This window comes from Uloborus diversus, chromosome 10, assembly GCF_026930045.1.
Source record: "Uloborus diversus isolate 005 chromosome 10, Udiv.v.3.1, whole genome shotgun sequence".
NCBI lineage: Eukaryota > Metazoa > Arthropoda > Arachnida > Araneae > Uloboridae > Uloborus > Uloborus diversus.
In genome coordinates this window covers 27,492,849-27,513,629 of record NC_072740.1, presented here as the reverse complement: position 1 = coordinate 27,513,629, position 20,781 = coordinate 27,492,849, and the positions used below count along the sequence as shown (strand labels likewise).

At 33.8% G+C, this 20,781-nt stretch overlaps 1 protein-coding gene across 1 annotated transcript in view; it reads right to left on the bottom strand.

Moving 5' to 3' along the window:
* Positions 1-17,766, bottom strand: part of LOC129231221 (uncharacterized) — a 30,288-nt gene extending 12,522 nt beyond the window's left edge. The window contains 1 exon segment of the mRNA XM_054865480.1: positions 17,564-17,766. Within this exon segment, the coding sequence (XP_054721455.1) occupies positions 17,564-17,645 (82 nt within the window). The 5' untranslated portion in view covers positions 17,646-17,766.
* Between the last annotated feature and the right edge of the window lie 3,015 nt (positions 17,767-20,781).

Sequence of the window (20,781 nt, the reverse complement as noted above, 5' to 3'; positions counted from 1 at the left end):
GAACATGGTTTTGATATAATATTGTACATATTGACATGATTTATGATATGTACATGATTAATTAGGTTAAAATGAGTAAGAAACATTTATAAAAAAGTCTTGTATAACACGGTTTTGATACTACACAGAGCAAATTAATTATGTTATACGAGGCACGTCTCTACATTCATAAGTGCGAGTTGGGATATGAATCCCTAGATTGAAAATATATTGAATGTATTCCAATGTCATATTGTTTTTACTTAGCAAAAAATCATTATCAGAATCACCTATTGACAGTTAGCCCCGTCACGCTCTCTGACAGGTTTTTTTTATTTTCTTTTTCATTCTACAAATATTAACCTGGCCCGGTTAAGATATTGGGGCTCCTAGACCAGACAAGCCCTCCCCCCCCCCCGTTATCAAACCTTACAATTTTAGCCATCTGGGGCCCTTAAAAAGTAGGGGTCCTAGGCCATGGCCTATTCAATAATGAATGAGACCCTGCAGTTACCATAATTTGATGAACCTTTCAAGCTTTGACATATCGCTGTTCTGGTGGAATACTGACGTAACTGCAAAGTTAATTGAAAATGAGTTATTGTCGTCACTGGGTCCAAACGTAGCCACTTCATATGGAGGAACACTGACAGATTTGTTTTGCAACATTCAGCCACTAGGGCAGTAACTTAAATATGTTTCATTGTATGCAGTTGTTTTATGTATATTTGGTTCTACTGTAAAACTACACTTTTAGCAGTTGCATCAGTGTTCCACTGGAACAACGATATAGTTAATCAACCAACCATGTGTTTTATTGACACCCGCAAAGTAAATGGCAGTTAAATGATATGCTTTTGAGTAAAAGGTGTCCATGAATTATCATATGGGTGGGTTTATGAGAGACATTGGTTATGTGTCCCTGTGCTAGTTTACAAGTTGGGGGGTTTGTTAACTATCATAGATCTAATGCATTTATCATGTGAATTGTTCTGTGGGGACCCCTCACAATTGCGATATGGTTAATCCACCATTGGTAGTTCTTGAAGTAAAGATGGGAGAATTCTAATAGGTTTAAACTCAGAGTTATTAAAATTAAAAAAACATTTAAATTAAAAAGTGGGAATATTTTAGGTAAATATCGGAGAGAACACCCTCCACTTATGTTCTTTTTTGACTGCACCATTTGCTGCATTTCACATGGAACTTCAAAAAACATGCTTTATATTGTATTTCGGTTATTTCCATGTAAATCTGGAACTTTCTTCCTCTGCTTCCTACCAGAGTACAGTCGGACCTCCATATATCGAAGTAGCAAATTCAGGGTTCATACTCTATTTGGATGAAAAAATTCCATGACTTTTCCAAGACTTTTCATGACTTCAATGAAAATTTTCATGACCTCGTTACACGAAGAGAATAGCACTGTTTAATCTCAAACTTGGTAATATTTGGAAATGAGCATTAGCAAAAGGTCTATATGAATGCCACATAGCCTCATCGAAGCACTTATTCGCAATGGAAAAAATTGCGCACACTTAAAAAACTAAACTATTCTTTTTTTTTTTTCATCATATAAATTTAAGTAAAGCAAAAATGCCGTGAAGCGAATATGATAATGCTTAAATGTCTGATGTTTTCTTTTTCACAGGCAGAATGATAATGAATGAGACAAAGGTTGAATGAGTCATCACTTAAGTTTCAATAAATTTGCTTCAAAAGTTACCTTTTGGTGTCAACAGTACCTTTAATCCTCCACGTAACTTGACAGTATTTTGGTTCTTTAAAGTAAATACACATAGTTTAGATCTTTATGTTTCTAAACCAGATCTTTTTTGAAAAAAACATTCAGTAATGAATCAATCTTCTGATTCAAAAGCATATTTGTTTTGTTTACAAATTTGCATATTTTCAAATGCATATAAATTATTAGGTTCAGAAATTCCAGAACACGTTTAGTTCCCGACATTGAACGTAGCAGGGGGTCGCATGGATTAGTTTTGAGTGCCGTATGTTGGGCACTACTGTTTTAGAGCATTAGAATTCCTCTTTTTCTGTATCCTATCACCTGACTTAAGATCTTTATTTTCTAAAACATTCAACAAATTAAGATAAACTCTGATAAATTTAATAATAAAGTTTTTACGAGTGATGAAATCAAACTCGCAAGCAATTGAATTGCTTTTTTTTGTGTGAGCGTGGCAAAACTAAGAACGTGAAATTTTTCTACTACACAATATGAAACATAAGAAGTGTTGAAAATAACAGAAAATTCAAAATAAATGATGTCCAGGCAGTAAAATCACATCGCAAAAAATGGCAAGCGGCAGCAACAGAAGTGCATGCAATGAGATTTCAAAATTAAGATTTGATTTTTGGATCGTTCAATTTTCTACTTTTAATAGGTTTTATGTGCTATACTGTTAAATCACTCAAGATTTCTAATGCTCCTTTAGCTACTGTTCCTTTCTCTTTGTCCAAGACATTTTTTCATGACTTGAAATAAATTTCCATGACTTTCAATGAAAATTTCAATTTTCCATGACTTTTCCAGGTCTGAAATTCTGTTATTTTTTTTCCATGACTTTCCAGGATTTCCATGACCCGTACGAACCCTGCAAATTGCCGGGAAAAAATTCGATATATAGAAAATTCGATATATAGAAACAATCTGTTTTTATCACAAAAATCTCCTAAAACATTAAAATTAAAGCTAATTTTCTTGCATGAAACCCTATTTCTAATTTATACGAGCATCGGATTAAACGAAAGTTAAGAATTAAAAAATTAACTGAAATTACATTTTTGCGCTTTCATACATCTTCATTCTTCGGCAATTCAACTTGATGCGCAACATAAGGGAGATTTTCGTTTTGACAATGTAATCCAGAGAAAAGTAAAATATCATTTTACCTAACTTGAATGATTTTTACTGAAGCTAAAAAGACTAGGAATGATAATCAACAGAGAAAAGGGATAACTTGAAACTGATTTTACAGTGCTACTGATTAAAACTAAGATTTGAAATAAACTTGAGGTAATTTAAGAACTCCAGAACGAAACAACGACCTAGCTACACACCCCTCAACCCCAGATTCCTTGTGAATTTCATAGCAACCTTTAGTGAACATAATTTTCTCCCATAACCTTCATTTTTCATGAGACAAACAGTCTAAAGTGGGAAAAAAATCTACTAATGTCTCGAGAAAAATTTCGATATATAGAGATTTTTTCGATATATAGAAACAAGTTTTCTATGTAATGAACATGGAAATGTGCTGGGATTTCGATATATAGAAAATTTCGATATGTGGAAGTTCGATATATGGAGGTCCGACTGTAAATGCTAGGTGTTTCCCAGAATGCATGACAAGGATCGAGTTTTTACTTGATGGGTATAGCTGCTTTTTCAGGAAGAAATTCTTTTTACATGCGAACCGGTTTTTTCGGAGTTGGAGCAGGGAATTGCGATGTACAAAAGTTTCATGTGCAGGAGGTTTTTGAGTAATTGAATAAATCTTTAGAGTGGTTTGCTTTTCAAGAGATTCATTCGCAAGTGCACCCAAGAAGAGGGAGGGTGGTTTTAGAACGAACTATATATATATACAGTCGAACCCCAATTTAATGCAATTCTTTTCAACAAATTTTTCTTTTCCCCCAACTAATATAAAGGCAAAAACCCATTTTTACCGAATAATAAACCCTGAAATAACGAATTCTTTTCACAGCCGAAAAAAATTTTCTTTGTTAATTTACGCTAGTAAATATAGGATTGTTTTCCAAATACTAAATCCATATTGTTCGAAGCAGAAGGCTTCTTGGAATCATCAATTTTTGACGGGGAGGGCGAGGTGGCAACTAAGGAATAGTGATTCTGACACAGAAAGAAATACTGAAACTGCCATTAAAACTTATATTTCAAATGCTTTACATGGCCTGGAAACTGTAAAAACATGTATCACATGCAGCAGGCTGCAAAAGTATTTTCTTCTCTCCATAAAGTCGAAAGAGAACTCTTGCGAGTCAAGTATCAAGGAAATTGTCAAACATCTATTGCTCGATAGTTTAAAATTTCAAATTAACTAGCATGTAAAAAGTAATTGAATGCTGAATAAAAAATGTACACTTTCTAATTATGGATATTTTTGCGCAGTTGCTTATTAGGGGTTTAGGCAAGGTAAGTGCTTTTTTTTTTTTAATTTTCAAACCCGGATATTTCAAATAACCCTGATTTAACATATAAAAGTTTTGGTCCCAATTGATTCGGGATCCGACTATATAATAAACTACTAACTATCAGCAGCGCCTATTATGTAGCGGCTTTTCAACTTGAAAAAAAAAATCACAGATGTTCGACTGAAATTAAATAAAAGCATGCATTTTAACTTAACAAATGCACAATCTATTTTTAGACATTCCGATTTATTCCTTAACACACCCTTCCAATAATATCAAACTTTCCATGGTCACTGAAGCGAAAAAGTTGAAACCTGATTATTACATCTACACTACTTAACTGATTTTTAATTCTTAAATCTATATTACTTACGTGCATAAACAAGTGGCCCAATATCAGTCTTGTCCACAAAAATTCCTCCCCTGTGAGGGCTTTAGTTTGAACAAGGTTCCTGATCGATAAAGCAATGGACTCGTAACTGTAAAGATGCATTGCTAGATGCAAGGCAGTTGAAGAACCTTAGTGTACACTAGTTCTGTACCAGCGGGAGATTTAGAAAGCGCTTTCCCTAGCCCGATAGTTTCAGATTTTGGGCATGTTAAATTTCTTAGTTTAACCTTAGTTCATTTTAAAATTGAAATAAAACTATTCCAGCAATGAAATTCACTTAAATTTGGAATCATCAATATTCTCAGATTACCTTACAATACTTTTCCTGATATTATAAAAAAAACTATTTGAGAACTTTAAAAGGAAATTGCTTCTTTTCAATAAACGCTTCATTCAAATGTACCTTAAGTTTTCATCAGTTTTTGCATACAAGCATTCAAAATATAGATAAAACATCAATTAAAAGAGATAAGCATTGTAAAAAAACATTTACATTTTGAATGGAAAACTTTCGAATTAAGTAGAACTTTTAAAACCAGAATTATTGACTGTTATAAAACATTTACTCAAGTAAAATTCCAAGAAAAAAAAAATGTTGATTAATAGAGTTTTGAATAGTTGAAGTTTTACTGTACTTTAGAGTACAGTTGGTTATTTTGATTTCCAATTAAATCCATCGGCTTTAATGAACAAAACATGTAGCTAAAAGCAAAGTTATTTCATTTCTTAATGGAGTTTTTTGCCAAAATAGAACTATATCAAGATATTCTGATCATTTCTCGCTAATAATACTCAGGTTAACAGTAGCAGAACTTTTAAAAAATATAAATACCTTGGAGAAGGGCAATTCTAACCTGCTTGTCGTCACAGTTTAAGTTTTTATTGAACAAAAAAGATCAGCAATAGAGTATGTAGATTTTAACGTATTACTAGCATACTCTTTTGCAGCCCATTTTGTTTGAATGCACCCGAGAAGAATTCTCAATTTATTAAGTATATATCTTGCTGTTTCCTTTAATAAATGTAATCAACTAACTAAATCCATATTCCTCATTTGAATTGGATCTTTTACACCGTTCATAAAATACGACGAGCAACACACACAACAACAACACGTCCGCCATTAAAACCGTTCGCAAATATTTGTGGCGAGATTTTTCTGGCCACAGAGTTGAGTTGCAACTTGCGGCCGCGCAGGCTGAATTTGTTACAACTTGCATGGCACAAATCGCAGATGACGTCAATTGCGGCTTCGCAATCCGCAAACGTTTCACTTGCATGAGGCCCTAAATATCATAACTATGCTGTAATTAACTAAGAGTTAATAAGTGCATTTCATTTGAAATTGTCAATTCTGAAACAGAAAAAAATCCGTCCTAGAACACAAAAACAATAGAAAATGACAATGAAGTATCAAAATTCACATAGAAATAAAAGTGACGATATTTTGACTCAACCTTCGGGACATAAAAAAACTAAAGTTAATAAAATAAAGCATTTATCTGGGGGCACGGCAGTGCCCCCCGCCAAGTCGAGCGCGAAGCAAACACTGCCGTACCATCCTTTACTGGAACCATTTCGCCGCATTTTCAGGCTCTTATTTGAGAACCTTTTGATGAGACTAGAACGCAGAAATTTTCGCCATCCAGTAAACTATAATCACGTACTTAAAATCCGAAATTTGAAGTCTGTCGGTCATTTAGTTCCAAAGTTAAGCGAAAGCAAAGTTTCGCATTTATGACACTCACTCACTCACTCATGATCATCAAAATAGAACTAGTACTTCCCATAAACTCAGAGAGGTGAAATTTGGTACAGAGTTAGGGTTTGATGACTACATAAAGGGAAAACTATAAAAACTAGGCTAATCGAAGATCTGGAGTGACCCTGATTAGAAAACATAAGAGCCCAACCAAACTATTAGAGATCGATATTCAGCCTTTACAAAAAATATTCAACTTGGTGGACCGCTTCATTTGATGTGAAAAATTGAAAGTCTGAAGTATTTAATGAAGAACCCTCAGCTGTATTAGAGATATGGTAATGCCCCGCTATACTATTGGTACATCAAAAAATCGACTGTCATTGCAAAAGTCCAGCGTAGTGGGACACATCTTCTAATTTAATCTAGCATAACTTTAGTCTACTCGAACATTACACAAATTAAATGTTTCTACAAAAAGAAGTGAAATCCCACCAAAAACATTCTGTAAAAAACTAGCCAAGTCTCGATGGAGCTGCTTGTTTATCTCTAAAAAGTAATGAAATCTAGACAAAGTCATGACAAGTCTAAGGTTCCTTACTGCGATTTCTTTATTATTATAGTTAATGTTGTGTGACTTGGCCGTTAAAGGGTACACAAGGGTACAAAACCAGGTGCTCCATGACACCATTGCACCAATCTGTCGCCAGAACCGATACCCATTGACGATGGAAAATTGCCACTTGGAAAACGTGTAAACAAAATTGTCTTGTACCCACGAACGTATAAAGAATGTTTAACGGCCAAGTCACACAACATTAACTATAATAATAAAGAAATCGCAGTAAGGAACCTTAGACTTGTCATGACTTTGTCTAGATTTCATTACTTTTTAGAGATAAACAAGCAGCTCCATCGAGACTTGGCTAATTTTTTACAGAATGTTTTTGGTGGGATCAGATTGACAGAAAAGCAAAAAGGCCAATTAAACAGTCGTGCATGTCTCTCAGATAAAAATAGCAGATGTACAGATTGCTACTACAGTGGTAGGCAAAATTATACAGACGAAAGAAAAATCACACCAAATCTTGGCTGCATTAGGTCAGAAAGTTATGCAAGTTTTATGACTAGAAACTAATGGTAAGTGAAACTTGTTTGAATAACTTTTATTGGAAATGTACAAGAATGTTTTGTTTATAGAATTCAAATACCCATGTGATTTCCCTTGTTTAAATTCAAACACCCACGTGATATGGACAAAATTATTATAATTCGATTTGTGTGCTCTAAAAAGCAAAATTCGCATGTTTTTCGTTTTGCACACTATACTTCATAACGATCTAAATGTTTAATAATCAGTTGGAGAGTCATTCTAATTCTTCATTCATTCCGCTGGTACAAAACTTATGGAATTTGAGAAAGGGAAGTGGTTGCTTCGAAAATTTCAGGACTTACTGCAAGTCAAATTGCAATGAATCTGAATAGATAGAGATCGGTCCATTTCTAGCTTTCTCTAAAACCCCGATAAATATGGACAGCAAAGACAAACAATGAGGCCATCTTTTGCTTCTGTGCGTATGAAAAAAAATCATAATACAACGAGATTGCTCCAAAAAAAAAAAAAAACAGCGGAAATTAAATGGGAATCCTAGTTAAGTTAACAGTGTTCGAACTGTTCAACATGTTTTACAAACGAACTGATGTGTGACATCACATGACTTCCTTTTACTCCAATTTAATGATAATAGCTCCTCTGAGTAAGCCAAGAAACACTTTAAATATTTTCACTCCAAGTTTGTTGCGAACCGAAGCAACGAAAACGTTTTACACAGATAAATTTTCCAAATATTGGCAATTTTAATGTGATTCAACGGTTAACTCTCTAAAAATGGCCAAATTGAAACCAGATTTAAAAAAAAAAAACGCCATCGGCTTCCAAAACCTTTGCGATATATCACGAGTGTTTGCCAAATTATAACACCACTTGATTTTGCATTGAAATTAACAATGATTTTCCCACAAAAAGAAGTAAAAGACAACTTTGAAACAGCTGAATGCAACAAAAAGAGGAGGTGCACAAATAAACCCCACTAGGAGTCTACGTACCAAATTAACTTTTTAGGACATACCGTTTTTGAGTTATGCGAGATACATACGTAGAAACATACGTACATACGGAAGTCACGAGAAAACTCGTTGTAATTAACTCGGGGATCATTAAAATGGATATTTCGGGTGTTTATACGTTCTTAGGCATATCTAAGTGTGGTAAGGGTTGAAAAAAAAACTCAATATTCATTCGGGGGCGAGCAAAATGGAAATTAAGGCTGATTTTTGAGTGAAATTTTTTTCGCGAATACAATACTTCTTTTACTATGTAAAAAGAAGTAAAAAGAGAAAAAGTTTCACACACTTTGTCAAACCAATATTACGACCGACTAGTCCAAATTTCATGAGAGACCAAGGATTAAGTGTGTAAAAGACGCATTATTGTGGGTAAAAAAGTGAGATAATGTATATCTTTTTTAATCAGAAAAAGATTAATTTGGATGGCATTGATGCTTTTTGCTGCTTCTATGAACGATCTCTGTGAAGGAAAAACATTTCTCAAACCGTACATTTGAAGGTGGCTCAGTTATGGTCCGGGGGATTTTAAGGCTTAACGGAAACTTTCAACAGATTTTATGCAAAGCAGAATGACTTTTGAGGTTTATATGGGTGAATATATAGTGAATGGATTTTTTGCGTCCCCTAATAAAAAGTCATCTGTTTAGTTTAATAAACATTATATCACTAGTTGCCGTTATGTTTGAGTTTGTAAATATGAAGGCCAGAAGATTTTTGAAACTTTGAGTTTTATAGGTACCAAGGGGAAAATGTTGTTAGGGGAGTGACACTATTAGTGGAGTCATCCATGCTATGCACTTAATTTGTTTCCCCTTTTCCTTTTTAAACAAATAGTTTTGCTTTTCTTTCTCTTTTAATTCAGAATTTTTGCCCGGATCCTTTTTAATTCCTTGATAACCTAACCTTCCAGCCCCTGACGCTTCCTTTCCTAGTCTATCTTTCCCTGTTTGCTTCTTTTTAATGTTCGTCATCATATATGAGATCAAACGAAGAACTGGAATAAAAAAAGCGTTACAATCATAAGATGGATATGAACTTCCAGTGGCACAAAAAAATGCCAGAGAAGTGACAAAATCACACATAACCTGTAAAAACAACATCACGCGTTATTTTTACTAGAATTTAAATGTGATCCTTGATGCCTACACACAATAAACATTGCAAGGTACCACTGTATAACTAGGCAACGATAAAATATAAAAACATACACTTACCAGGGGAAATACTGCAACTACTGGCACGAGCGCGATTTGTGGCAATGCAACGAGAATTGATGCAATATTATTTGAATTTTGATCAACAGCATTCATAAGCTTGCTTTTAATTTTAGTCTGTATTACGAGGATTATTCGCGATCAAGGAGATCCTTTAGCAGTTTAAATGTTGAATTTCAATCGTTCAATTTCGCCAAGTGAAGGTGACATTGTTATTCCGCGACGTATAATATCTGTATTTTTTCTATATTAATAAATATTTTTACAATGTGTTTTCATAAAGTATGTTTTGGTGTTTATTTAGGTGTACGATTACGGTAAAATACATTGTGACAAGTTGTTTAACAAAAGAACGTTGAACGTGCTTGTATAAGAAGTGGTAAAAAGGCAAGCCATGGGAGTATACATTTACAACTATTTACAGCTATTAATGCTAAAATGAAACAGTTGTCGAAAATTGACTGTGTGGGCCAAATTCGATTTCGATTCACAACTGACTACAACTGTATTTATGTCGAGGACTGCATACTAAGTGCCGTGCCTCCATTATTTTTTATACCGATAGATGGCAGCATCATCACCGGATCGAACAGTTAATGAGAATTTAGAACTAGACCAGGAGCTAAGAGCTACCTGGTGCTAGTACCCCCAGAGGTATCGTTTCACTTGGAGGACATTGAGACCACGAACATATTTAACGTCGCCCAGTCCCCTTTAATGACGACGGTGGGTCTTCGATTTTCGAGGTTTGAACTCAGGACCCTCCGGCCCCGAATCCGACACTCTACCGATCGGGCTACCACGGCCCGTGTGGGCCAAATAAAAGACAATATTCTTCAGTAGTTAAGCATACGACAAAAATAACAAAATTTGTTTTACCTGAAAAAAAATCTATGTGCCGTTGATATTCAAACAGCGTATACCCATATTGATGTGCTGGGCGATATTTTTTACAAAAAAGTATTGTATTCGCGAAAAAAATTTCACTCAAAAATCGGTTTTAAATTTCCATTTTGCTCACCCCCGAATGAATGTTGAGTTTTTTTTTTTTTTTTTCAACCCGACCACACGTAGATATATGTCTAGGAACGTACAGATACCCGAAATATTCATTTTGACGATCCCCGAGTTAATTACAACGAGTTTTCTCGTGACGTCTGTATGTACGTATGTATGTCGCATAACTCAAGAACGGAGTGTCCTAGAAAGTTGAAATTTGGTACGTAGACTCCTAGTGGGGTCTAGTTGTGCACCTTCCTTTTTGGTTGCGTTCGGATGCTCCAAAGGGGGTCTTTTGCCCTTTTTTGGAGGGAAATCATTGTTAATTTCGATGTAAACTCAAGTGGTGTTATAATTTGGCGGAAACTTGGCAATATATCGCCAGTCTTTTGGTCGCCAAGTTTTGTCGCCAACTTGGCGATAAATTTGGCGATTTTTGAATTTTTTTTTTTTTAAATCTGGTTTCAATTTGGTCACTGTTGGTGATATTTAGAGAGTAAACTATTGAATCACATTAAAACTGCCAACAATGAGAAAATGACATTAAATTAGAGTTAAATGGAAGTCATGTGATGCACACATCAGCTCGTGTTTTTAATAAAAGCACAGTTAAGTACGAGTGGGGACAGTATGTTTCAGCAGGACAATGTCTAAATTACATGTTACTCCAACTTTAAAATCATGGTTAGATATTAATTTCGTGAAATTACGTTACTGGCCGGCCAAAAAGACCGATCTAAATTTAATAGAAGCTTTGTGAGACATTCTAGCACGCGAAGTGGCACACGAAAAATGGCATTCAATACCGAGACAAGCAGGAACTCATTTCATTCATTAAAAATGATTGAAAAAAAGTGCGAAATTATTAATTATTAGAATGTTTCAGAGTGAAACACACGTTGTCCTTATAATTTTTTTTCCAGTTTTTACAATGCTTTATTTTTTGTTAAATATGGCAAAATATTTATATTTTGTATCTTCCAGTGTTCTGCATTCGACAATTATTTTTAGCAAGGACAAGCATTTAATGTATGGGTCAATATACGGTAAATGATTTTTTTGCTTTCCAAAAGAAAATTTTTTGTTTAGTTTAACACTCAATATTTCACTAGTTGTTATTTTTGTATTTGCAAAGATGACGGCTACATGATGTTTGAACTTTTTTGAGCTTTTTCGCAACAGGAGAAAAAAAGCCTTCAGGGGGATTCACTATTGGCTTTAAAACTGCAAGAGGAGTTACGCCAGAGAAGTGACAAATTCACACACCTATACTATCTATATTAATCTATACATATAATAAAATAAGATGTTTGTGTGTGTGTGTGTGTGTGTGTGGCGCGCTTCCCGGGAAAACGGAAAGGCCTAGAAAGATGAAATTTGGTATACAGTTGCAGTTTTTGCCGAAGATGTGCACCTTGGGCTTCGATTTTTGAAATTTTAATTAGAAAAAAAGTTATTTAATGTTTTACGTGGTTTTCTGCACTTTTTAGTACGTTTTACCTCACAGACCCCGAACCAATTGCACCACACAAATATTTTTTGTACTATAGTGTAGTAAATTCAATTTTGAATATGATGAATGAAAAAATTTTGAAGATAGAGCAGTTTTTGTATTTTTTACGAATTTTTGAAAAAAACTTTAATTTGCATTTTTTCCAGGGTTTTATTTTTTCTAATATCATCCTGCGAGAGGTATCAAAGCCTCATTTCTAAAATTTAAGTTGGTAATAGTAAAAACATTTCGCCCTCTTCAGAAGAAAAAAGTTCTTAAAAATACGCAATAGTTTTTTTTTTTTACAATTTTTTTAATGCTGAACACATGTCTTTTCACGCATCGGTCGAAAAAAGCGTTCTTCAATCTTTTATGCCTGTGACGTCACTACTTGAATCTTAATCGCAAGCAATGTTAATCTTTTTTTTTTTTACTATTTAGCTTACTTCTACATTTTATGACGTGATGACCACGTGTTTTTCCGGCAGTGTTTGCTTTTTTTCTTTCCTTTTTTGTTTTATTTAGGGATTGCATTTATTTCTCCCCCCCCCAAACTGGACCTTTTGCTGTATCTATATTACGTTACATTTCATAGTTGTGCGCATTTAATTCAATAAAAACAGCGAGATATTTTTTATCTTTGTCAAACGCTACTTTTTGCACACTAACGGGAATTTGAGCTTTTTTTTTTTTTTTTTTGCTCTACTTAAATAAGAAAAAGTGGTTTTTTGAGTGATCTTTGTTTTTATTAGGAAATGGACGGGGAGGTTAAAATAAATAGAGATGCATAAGAAAATTTAGAGATAGATCGTAAAGGTATAGCCGCCGTAAAAATGTGAATGGCTCAAAAAAAAGATAGAGATGGATTGATTAATACTGCTGCCAAAATTATTTAAACAGCCGCCGAAGGCGGCAAACGTGAAGTAAAAAGGTAAATGACAAGTTAGCCTAACAGCCGCCGTAGGTGGCTGCTTGCACAGAAAGGCGAATGGCGTAAGAAGGCGAACCAGCTGGTCGCCGAAGGCGGCTAGTATTATATAGAGAGAGGGCGGACTTTTGTGTGCTTATACGTACGAGGTAATCTCTCGAACTATTGCAGCTATTTGAAAAATTCTTTCACTATATTAAAGATGCAATCTTACTGAGTGACATAGGCTATAAATTATGCATGTATTTATACTATTTTTTTAAATCAATAGTTTGTCTTCACTACCAGTTTATGTTTCATACTGATCTATTGTTATATACGTAAACACAAGCACTGAATATCCCTCACTTGCACTGATAAAATATTTGAAGTTTCAATTTGATCTGAATGTTAAGGGATAAAAGCAAGTGAAAGAGAAATAAATCGCGATGTCGGCATAAGAACCGCCAAAACCATTACATGTGGTTGAGGCTGCAGTGGCTAAGGTGTATAGCATTCTGTAAGCCTTGGTCATTGCGAATCATTTCGAGGCGCAGAATGTAATGCATCAAAATTTATTCAAATGAATTATAACTGGGATTCGTTTCGAGCAAATTAGTTTTTGAATTCAAGTAGTGCAGATAGACGATATTAACCCGTGTTTCTAAAAGTTGTAATTTTGCATGCATTTCGGCCTACCTTTTGAGGGTCTTTAACTAAACTAATATTATAAAAAGAGAGGGTTTATTTTGTATGTTTATATGTTCCGGGTAATCTCCGGAACCACTGCACCTATTCAAAAAATGTCTTCTTTGATTGAAAAGCACAAACGTGCACAGTGACATCCATTCTAATATTTTATAGAGAGAGAGCGGTTTTTGTATGTTTATGTGTTCCGGAGAAGATTGATACATGATTGCATCGTACTGAATGAGTACATTTCCAATCACGAAACCAAATTAGTAACTAATCAGCGACTTGCCTATGATACCAGAACGCAAATTAATGTTTATCGGCATACCCGGTGTAATCGAAAAAAAATTAATAAATGTAACCCGGATTAACAGGGAGACTGGGGATGTGTAATGCGGTTTTTTCTAAACTAAATTGCAGCAATTTTACTTATTGGTGGACAACTGACCACTCCAGATTTAAACTACTTTGAATGGTATCTTCAAAAAGACTCCGTATAAGAAAAAAAGCGGGCCATTTGAAAAGCGTCTTCAAAAGGTATGGCCCATAATGTAGGACGGATGTTCGATGATCCACTGTTTGAATATAGAAGCCGTAGATAAAACTCTAAACGAACTACAAGATTTAGACAACATTGCAAGAATTGTCATCTTCGTATTTGCCGGTGACTCTTATCAAATTATTCCTGTGGTTCACTTGCTGAATGCGTGCAGATATATTTCAAGCCTGTTTAAAGTCATCTCCTTTTAGAAACTCTGTACGATAGCTGTATCTTAATGCTTTTTAGAGCCCATATTCATTCCATTAAAATTAAATGCTGTATTAAAATAGTCTCGTTGTGAAACTTTAATTTGTCTTATACCCGAAGTAAATTCAGTATGGAATAATCTCAGCAAAAACAACCCTGTTGTAAAATTTTCCCTACCAAGAAAACCTTTAACTCTTCCCCACAAAAAAGAAAGCCTTCATCCTAAACAAAAAAAAAACCTCAGCCTTAAAAAGTCATAATATCTAGTTTACTCGACAAGTATCTGCCAAACTATCATCCTCCCTGTTCTCCTCTTTCATCACACCTACTTCCGTTAGATCCTCCTCCCACCTTCAACTCCTCAGAAATACGGATAGATTCTTTAAATTTTTATCTTTTTTGGCGGGAAGCTTTGCTAGTTGAGGTGTTTGCTTGGTGAGCAAACAACATCACGCTTTCTTTTTACCAGAACTTAAACGTAATCCGTAATGTCTATACACAATAAACTTTGCATTGTACAATTGTACATTTAAGTAACGTTAAAGTTTAAAAATATATACTTACCAGGTTCAATACTGAAACGACCTGCACAAGCACGCTTTGTAGCGGTGCAAAGAAAATTGATGCAATATTATTTGAATTTTGCTCAACCCATAAGCTTGCTTTTAACTTTAGTCTGTATAACACTGGTTTCATATATAGGTATAACGTGGTCATGGACATCTCTTAGCAGTTTTAATTCCTTATTCGAATCGACAGGTGAGGTTGACACAATTATTACGTCACGTGAAAATGAATAATTTTTTTATGTTAATAAATATTTTTACTTTTTTTTTTGATAAAATATGTTTTGATGTTTATTTAAGTGTAGGATTATGGTAAAAAACATCGTGCCAGGTTATTTAAAAAAGAAAGTTGAACGTGTTTGTATAAAAAGTAGAAAAAGGCAGCCAGAGGAGTATACACTTATAACTATTTTCAGCTATTAATGCTAAAATGAAACAGCTACCGAGAATCGACTGTGTGGGCCAAATAAAAGACAATAGTCTTCTTGACTTAAGAATACGACTACAATAATGAAATTAGTTTTAGCTAAAAATTAAATTAAATTTTAATGTCAAAAATTATAAGTCGTTATGGTTTTAACAGTAGGGGAGGGTGTTGTACCTTGGGACACTGCTAATTTCTAAGAATCTATTTTTAGCAGCCGTGTTTTTGTAATCTCTAATAGTAACCTTCACAACTAAATGGTGCCTTAGTAAAAATCAGCATCAGAGGAGTAAAATTGACGATTTTGTAAGAGAAAAAAAAATTATTACTCCAAAGTAAATATTTTCTTCATTTTTAATTCATTTTCTGTCTTAGTATTCGTAAATTTAATCAACTGAATTTTATTTTGTTATAAAAGATTAGTACTTTAAATATTTTGCTTATGAGAAAATAATGATACTGCACCCTGATTGACCATCATTTTGGTTTTTCTGACAACAAACGTGGTGATTGTACCTTGGGACAGCCAAACATTTTGTACCTTAGGACACGTTCCAAGGTACAACATATGCATGGTTTTAATAATTAAGATATGTTTAGAAACATGGAACAATGTTCTAATCTTAAGTAGTCTTTTAATTTCATTTAATGTTAGATAATAATTCATAAGTCATTATTTATAATTCATAATTTATTATTCATGATTTAATTCACTACTATGGCAAAAAAAAAAGTTTTCTTCCGGTGCAAAATTGGTTCAAGTATATTGCTGTTTCTTGAATCATGAAGACTTGGGACAGCTTGGAACTCTTACTTTAAATGGCTGGCAATATTTTATTTTCAAACTGTATTAGTTACGTAAGCTTTCTTTGTGCGAGTTTTGTGGCAAGAAAGAGCATTACATGTCGATTTTAAATCAATAACTAGTACGTTTTTCCTTAATTTTGAGTTTTGTCATTATCCTTGCAGGTGCGAAATGGTATGGCTTTGTATGTATGTACATTTACGGTACTATTTCAGTTGTATTTAAATGCTTAAATAACAAAAAAAAATCATTAGAAATTTTCTTCATATTTTAATTTACTAAATTTTGTGGATTGCTGAGGAAATATAATGCTGTGCAAACCCCACATACACTCCACGACTGACGCTCCAAACAAAAAAATAATCACCTTAGCAGTTAAAGGTTAACGTAAAGCAGTTGACTTATTAACATCAACTATAAGCACATACGAAAGATTTTAATAATTAATGTTTATTTCTATTAGTGGAACACTTCTTTTTCTGGTCCTGTGTACATATCCGAATATTGAAAGCCGACATTGTAAACAAATTACAAAATCCGATCTTATTTTTGTAATGCAAGTGAATGTAGTACATCCTAAACAAATATTAGAAGATAGTTTTCTAACTTTGAGCAACATCATCGAATTGAATCAGGGGCGTACCCCCCCCCCCCCCCACCAAATATCACGAAGACCTTCCCCCTAGGGCAAGAGCCCCGTCCCCAAAAGAGATAATACCCCTCAAAACAATCTCCCCCCTAAAAATTTCAATGGCGCATTCTGCGCCATGACATCACCTCCCCTCCAGGTGAGCACCCCTGCTTGAATTACTTGTATTCATACAATGTTGCTTTAAAATTAGTCTTGGTAGAGTTAGTACAACAAAGCGATAGCAGGTACTACTCTGCTCAGAAATCAAATCTAATGATCAATTATGGTGGATTTACTGACAAGAAATACATTTCAATGAACGTCAGTAAGCAAGTACTCTAAATACTGCTGTCACAATCATCGAATATACCTCATGATCTGTGAGTAATATTTTTCAATTAATCTGTTTGTAATGTTTACTGAATGTAAAAGTTAATACAATCACATGTAACTTTATTACGTTTACATTCGTTACTTAGAAATATTCGCTTTCAAAGTATTAACATAATAAAGTTATGAAGTCACTTTTCACCAGCACCTAATATACTAAATCTTCATTATCATTACTTTTACGTAATTAAAATTAACATGCGTTAATGAAAGGGCTTAATTACAGATATATAACCTTCTAAACTTATGCGAGATAGTAATTTTTGAATTCTCCATTCACAAAATCACACGTTTACAAATAATTGAAGTTATAACTTACATTCAGGATAGAAGCAACTAACGAGCGATATCATGAAAAAGAAAGTAATTCCTGTTGTTAGCCATTTTGTACAAATTTCCATTCTCTAAAATTCTCGCATTAAAGGTAGCTTCTGATACCCCGTTGCTTCAATATAAATTTATATATAACTGTACAGGTAAACGATAATTTCTCTCGTTCTGCAAGCCACTTCTTTTTACGTCAAAAATGAAGGTGTCAGATAAGACCTAAAATATCCCTAAACTAATTTCCCTGAACTTCGATCAAAGCCTGAAAGTTTTGGATTGGTGTATATGCTTTAATTTTTCCCTACCGTAGGGAATTTTTTTTTAAAGCTGCATTGTTATCCAATGCCAATCATTAGAAGCACCTTCGCTTCACATTTTTACGCACGCAAGGAAGGAATTGCATATCTCTGACTGCTAATCTACGTAAACATCCGCTTTGCAGGTGGAAGTGATATATTTTATAAGCGTAGAATCAAAACCAAATCTAGAAAGAAAAGTTTGCATCATATAACAAGTTCTGGCTGGGTGAATATTTTTTTAAAATATTTATGGTATGATTTTGCTTATTAAACAGATGGTGAATCAGTGCAAAAATTTCAAAGCTATATAAGCTGTTTCAAAGCTGTTAAATATATATATATATATATATATATATATATATATATATATATATATATATATATATATATATATTTTTTTTTTTTTTTTTTTCAAAATGTGTCCCGGGCCCCCTTAAAGAAAATTAATAAATTTACCATGTTTTTAAAATGTACTGAACTGTATGAAATCATTTTTCAAAGCTTCATGCAGATTTAAAAGTCTTGTTAAAATTAAGAAATTCTTAGATTGTCCGGAAAATTTGAGTTTGTGAATTTTTAATAGTTATCAAAATTACTCGTAAGATTTAAAAGGGAAAACATTGAGCAAAGGTACTACATAAGTAAGAAGTATAAATAATACCTATCAATGAGAAAAGTTAGACATAAGTTGATATTATTTGCCATACAATAAAATTGATAGTTAAATTATAAATGCGTCATTTATGTGTTGCGTGAGTCCTACATTTTTCCTCTAAATCTTACAATTATATTTTGATTAATAAAAACATTCCACATTGTCCGGAAAATATGCAAAAAATCTTAAAACTGTATGGAGCTTTAAACCTGCATGATGATTAAAGAAATTATTTTATACTTTTCAGTCCATTTTAAAAACACGATTCGTTAAAACTTTTTTTTATTAATTCGTGTTATTCTTGATCACTTTTGGCCGTGCTACTGCCCGTACGAAAAAGTGGATAGAGCAGAAATTTCATACACATTCTTAATGCACTAAGCGTGTGATTTTGTGCCATTTCTTTCTTCTTAATCCCCCCCCCCTCCCCGCTATTTCCTCCTCAAACTCCACCCAAAAAGTACTTTTGTATGTGAAAAATAACGAAATATAAATATGCATCAAAAGCAGTAAAACCTTTTTTATGTATTTTTTTTTACTCATACATAAATGATTAAAATATAAGTCTACTGCAGAAAAACAAATTTTAATTTAATTTTTTTTTTTTACACATATGTAAATACTTTAAAATGTAAGTCAACTGCAGAAAAACTTTTTTTTTTCAACATTCACTTGAAATATATTACAAAAATAATACAAAGTAAATAACATTCCAAAAATATATTATATCTCTTCAAAAAACAACTCTGTTGTGAAAATTTATCACCTTCATCTGAACCTCCAAAATCCTAGGCCGTAAAAAGTTATGATATCTAGTTTGTCCGCCAAGTATCTTCTCCTTCCCTAAAAAAAAGGCTGCATCCACAGAGAGTATTGATAGCTGTGTTTGGCTTGACAAACTAGTATCCTCCCTGTTATCCCCACTCATCACAGCTAATTCCCGCTAGAGCCACTGCCAAACTCTTACCAGTTTGGATAGATTCTTGATTTTTTCTCACCAAGCAGTCATCTTCTCTTTGCAAAGATTCCCATCAAACAGCATTGAAAAAAATGTCAAGGATCCATTCAAACTGGTATGGAATTGGCAGTGGGGGGGGGGGGGGGGATCTAGTGGAAATATGTGTGATGGAAAGAGGGAGAATGCTAGCTAGTCAGGCCTGGTGTCAATACTCTTTGCGGACAAAGGTTTTTTTTAGAGAGGGAGAGGAAGATACTTGGTGGTCAAACTGAAATTTCCTGAATTTTTACTGCCGAAGATTTTTGTGTATACGATGAAGGGGTTATTTTTTGCGAGAAAGAGCTAAAGGTTTTTTTGGAGGGGGATAATTTTTTACAACATAGGTGTTTTTTGAGGAGAGATATGTATACCGGTTCCAGCGGCTTATCCAATACACCAATCGAAGCTGAATTTCACACATGGCTATTTCAGGTATAGGCTGGTGATTATGCTGATTTTAAGCAGCACAGTGATCACGTTTACGGTTAGTGAGAGAATTTTGAAATTTTCGAAGGACAACACCTACATTTTCCGTAAGCAAAATTGTCCAGCGGATTAAAACACAGCAAATGGAATTATATTGATTGACGTGTGGCGAAAATTGCCAGGGTAAATCATTTGCAAAGAAGAGCTACTTAAAGGACTAACAACGAGTCGAAGCGGAAGGAGTCTTGACTAACTTTACATAGTTTACAGAATTAGACAGAAATAGAAACGAAAACCGCAGAGCACCACGTGTAAAGCTTAACTTATGGAAACACCTTCAATGAACAGTGTGGAAATAGTGTTTCGTCAGTCAAGTGTTCGAAGGTAACAACGAACAAATTTCGTCTCACTCCAATCGTTCCAACGTTGTTTGTAGTTTTTCAATACACTAATCAACTTACTCAAAACAAGAGGGAGAAAGTAAGTGTTGCTATCCAGATCCAGAAAAACAGTCCCATTACGGCGTTTAAGTGCGTTCCGGTTACCAAATAATCTCTGATATATATATATGTGTGTCTATATGCGTATGTAACAACACAAACAGTAAAAATAAAATAAAATTTTAAAACTGCCAAAAGTATCAGATGCTGATTGTGTTAGTCACTCAACTTTTTAATTCATTCAATGAAATATCACTAATGGTTTCCTAACATTTTTTACAGTGGAAATTTTAGTATTCAAAAAGAGAGTTTTAAAAATTTTAAAGTGAAATGATGAGATTTCAGATTTAGGCCTAACCATACTGGATTTTAGATTTATGTAGTAATATTTTG